We start from the raw sequence: 2661 nt of genomic DNA on the forward strand, positions 1-2661 counted from the left end.
GCAGGAGCAGGAGCAGGAGCAGCAGTGGCAGCATCTTCGTCGTTTTTGCTCGCAGACTCATCGCGGTTTTGAAACTCCGTCCAGTTGAGACCACGCTCCTCCACCTCCGCGCGGATAAGTGCGATTCGCTCAGCCATGCGGTCAATCACACCCTCGTTCTCCTTGATGGCGTCGATGCAGTCTTGGTCGGGCTCTGAGGCTTCACCGGTGGGTGTAGTTTCTGTGCCTTCTGCGAAGGGCTTGAGTTGATCGTTGGAGTACTGGAGGTGGGCGATTGAGTTGCGGATCTCGAGGACCTTGAGGTGTAGCATGCCGAGAGATAGGTCTTTGAGAGCGGCGGCGAAGCGCGCAGGGGCGATGGGCCGTGTATCGGCGGATGTGGTTGTTGACATATTTGCAGCGGTTCGGGGGTATGAGAGAATCAACTGATGTAGTCACAGAAAGTGAAATCGCACTCAAGAAATTGTGAGTTGGAGATTGATAATGTTCGTGGTAGCTTCAAGGAAGATCGTGGGGCAGTTGAAGGTAATGGTGGGGTTCTAGGCTTCTTCCAGTTGAGGTGTCCCGCGTAGTTGCGGTACGTACCGTCTTAACAGTCGATCTCAGGCTGCCTTAGCCAAAAATGTCGACCTCATGCGTCCAAAATTAATTGATGGACTAAGAACTTCCCCATCATACCATCATTGCCCCCCCTCACTTTGGCCCTTTCTTTTTCTATCGAGCCAGTGGCTCTGCAGAGCGCATCTTGCGCATTCATTCAGCCACAATGAGTCTATTCGCGTGCCCCAATTCCTCGCGGATGGTGCTGAGATCTGCTCTCCAACGAGCAGTTTCGAGGGCATCGTCATCTGCGACTCAACCATTCACACCAGCTCGATGGATTTCCGGTCGTTCGCCTAGTAACCGAAATGGCCTTTTATCGACTACAAACTGCCGAAACAACCCGTTTGGAAACAGCCATACATCGTACGAGACCCGACGAACGATATTCTTCGATAAGACGATCCGAAAATATGAGGACCTGCCGAGTGATTACAGGGACCAGGTCGGCATTCAGTTCAGAAGCAAGGATTTGTCCGAAGAAGAGGTTACGAAAGCTTTCGGAAAAGGAATCAACACCAAAAAGGCGAACCAACTGCTACGTATTCTCCATGGTCGTCGGGTTGCTGGTACTCTCAATGATCCAGCGTTTGCCGTTCATACATCCACGTTCTCCAAGGCCCAAATCGAAAAAGGACTCGCGTATCTAAGGAAGACGGTTTCTGTTGACGAAGTCATGAACGCAGGACTTCGAGCTGAGGATGAGCTTGCACAACTTGAGGCGGAACGGGAAGCTGCGGAAAAGAAGAAGGCCAAGTCAACAACCAAGAAGAACAAGGATGACACTGAAGTCGAAGCCCCAATCTACAAGCCAGACCCGGTCTACGGCCACAGTAAGCTTGACGAAATTCGAGCACAGAATGTAGCCAAGCGCAAGGCCCAGGAAGCTCTTGAGGAAGAGGCGCGCAAGCTAGCCGAAGCCAAGGGAGAAGTGAACTCTGGCACTCTGGCCAACCTTGACCACAAGGCAGAGCGCCAGATTGCCAACCCCAAGATCGCCGAGTACTACAAGAACGCACAGTCTGACATGCAAGCTCCCGTTGAACTCAGGGCTTGGGAGCGTATTCTTCCCTCGGCCACTCTTGTTGTTCTTGTCGTTGGCTTCCTCGCTGCTGTCACCACCGTCTATGAAGAGCCCTCTCCTCGGTACCGAATTTTCCCTGATGTCTCAACTGCGCATGCGACGCTCGGAGCTATTGTTGCAGTCAACGTGCTTGTCTGGGCAGCATGGAAGGCTCCTCCTTTGTGGAAGTTGCTCAACCGCTACATGATCATCGCTGTCGGCGCCGTAAAGCCTGTCACCATGTTCACTGCGCCGTACTCTCATCAGGGAATTGGTCACTTGATCATGAATATGGTTCCTCTCTTCTTCGTCGGTTCTGCTCTTCACAATGAGATCGGCCGCGCCGACTTCCTTACCCTCTATACAGCATGCGGTGCGGTCGGCTTTGTCGGCAGTGTAGCTACTTATGCTTTGCGAGGCATGCTGCACGTTACTACACTGGGCGCCTCGGCGGGAACTCTCGGTGTGATAGCTGCGTACTTCTGGCATCACCGTGTCGACGGCTTCAGGTTCTTTGGTCTACCCCAACAGGATGGTGTACCCGGTATCATCTTCCTGGCGATCTGCTGCGTGCCACAGCTTGCCGCTTTCGGCAAGACGGCCAAGTTACAGATCGATCTCGCATCGCATCTATTTGGCCTTGCGTCGGGAGTCTTGGGCATGGAACTTATTAACCGTAGGAGAGGAGACAAGGGTAAGGAGGTGATCCTTGTTCCTCCTCCACGTTGGTTTCAACAGTCAAACTCGCGACCTAACTGAAGAGTCGAGAAATATATTCATGGATAAATGTACTATACGATAAAATATGTTTGATACACCTTAGATTTATATGTACTACTAAACCAATTGGTTATTTTGAGAGTCTCGTCTGAATATTGAAGAGACGTGCCAAATCGTTAAGTGGAGTCTCGCGCTTACCGCGTTTAATTAATCTGCACGCAAGCATGTCAGTCCCCACATGTGGATATCAGTGGAGTTGAAGGTTCAGGGCCCAGAGG

At 51.8% G+C, this 2661-nt stretch overlaps 1 protein-coding gene across 1 annotated transcript; it reads left to right on the forward strand.

The window, feature by feature from the left end:
- Positions 1 to 766: 766 nt before the first annotated feature.
- On the forward strand, positions 767 to 2422 carry FIESC28_11148 (uncharacterized protein; the record flags this gene model as incomplete). Its single annotated transcript, XM_031165275.1, has 1 exon — positions 767 to 2422. One exon carries the CDS (start codon positions 767 to 769, stop codon positions 2420 to 2422), a length of 1656 nt encoding a protein of 551 aa, XP_031010666.1.
- Positions 2423 to 2661: the final 239 nt, after the last annotated feature.

This window comes from Fusarium coffeatum, assembly GCF_003316985.1.
Source record: "Fusarium coffeatum strain FIESC_28 chromosome Unknown BRIP53273_contig_370, whole genome shotgun sequence".
NCBI lineage: Eukaryota > Fungi > Ascomycota > Sordariomycetes > Hypocreales > Nectriaceae > Fusarium > Fusarium coffeatum.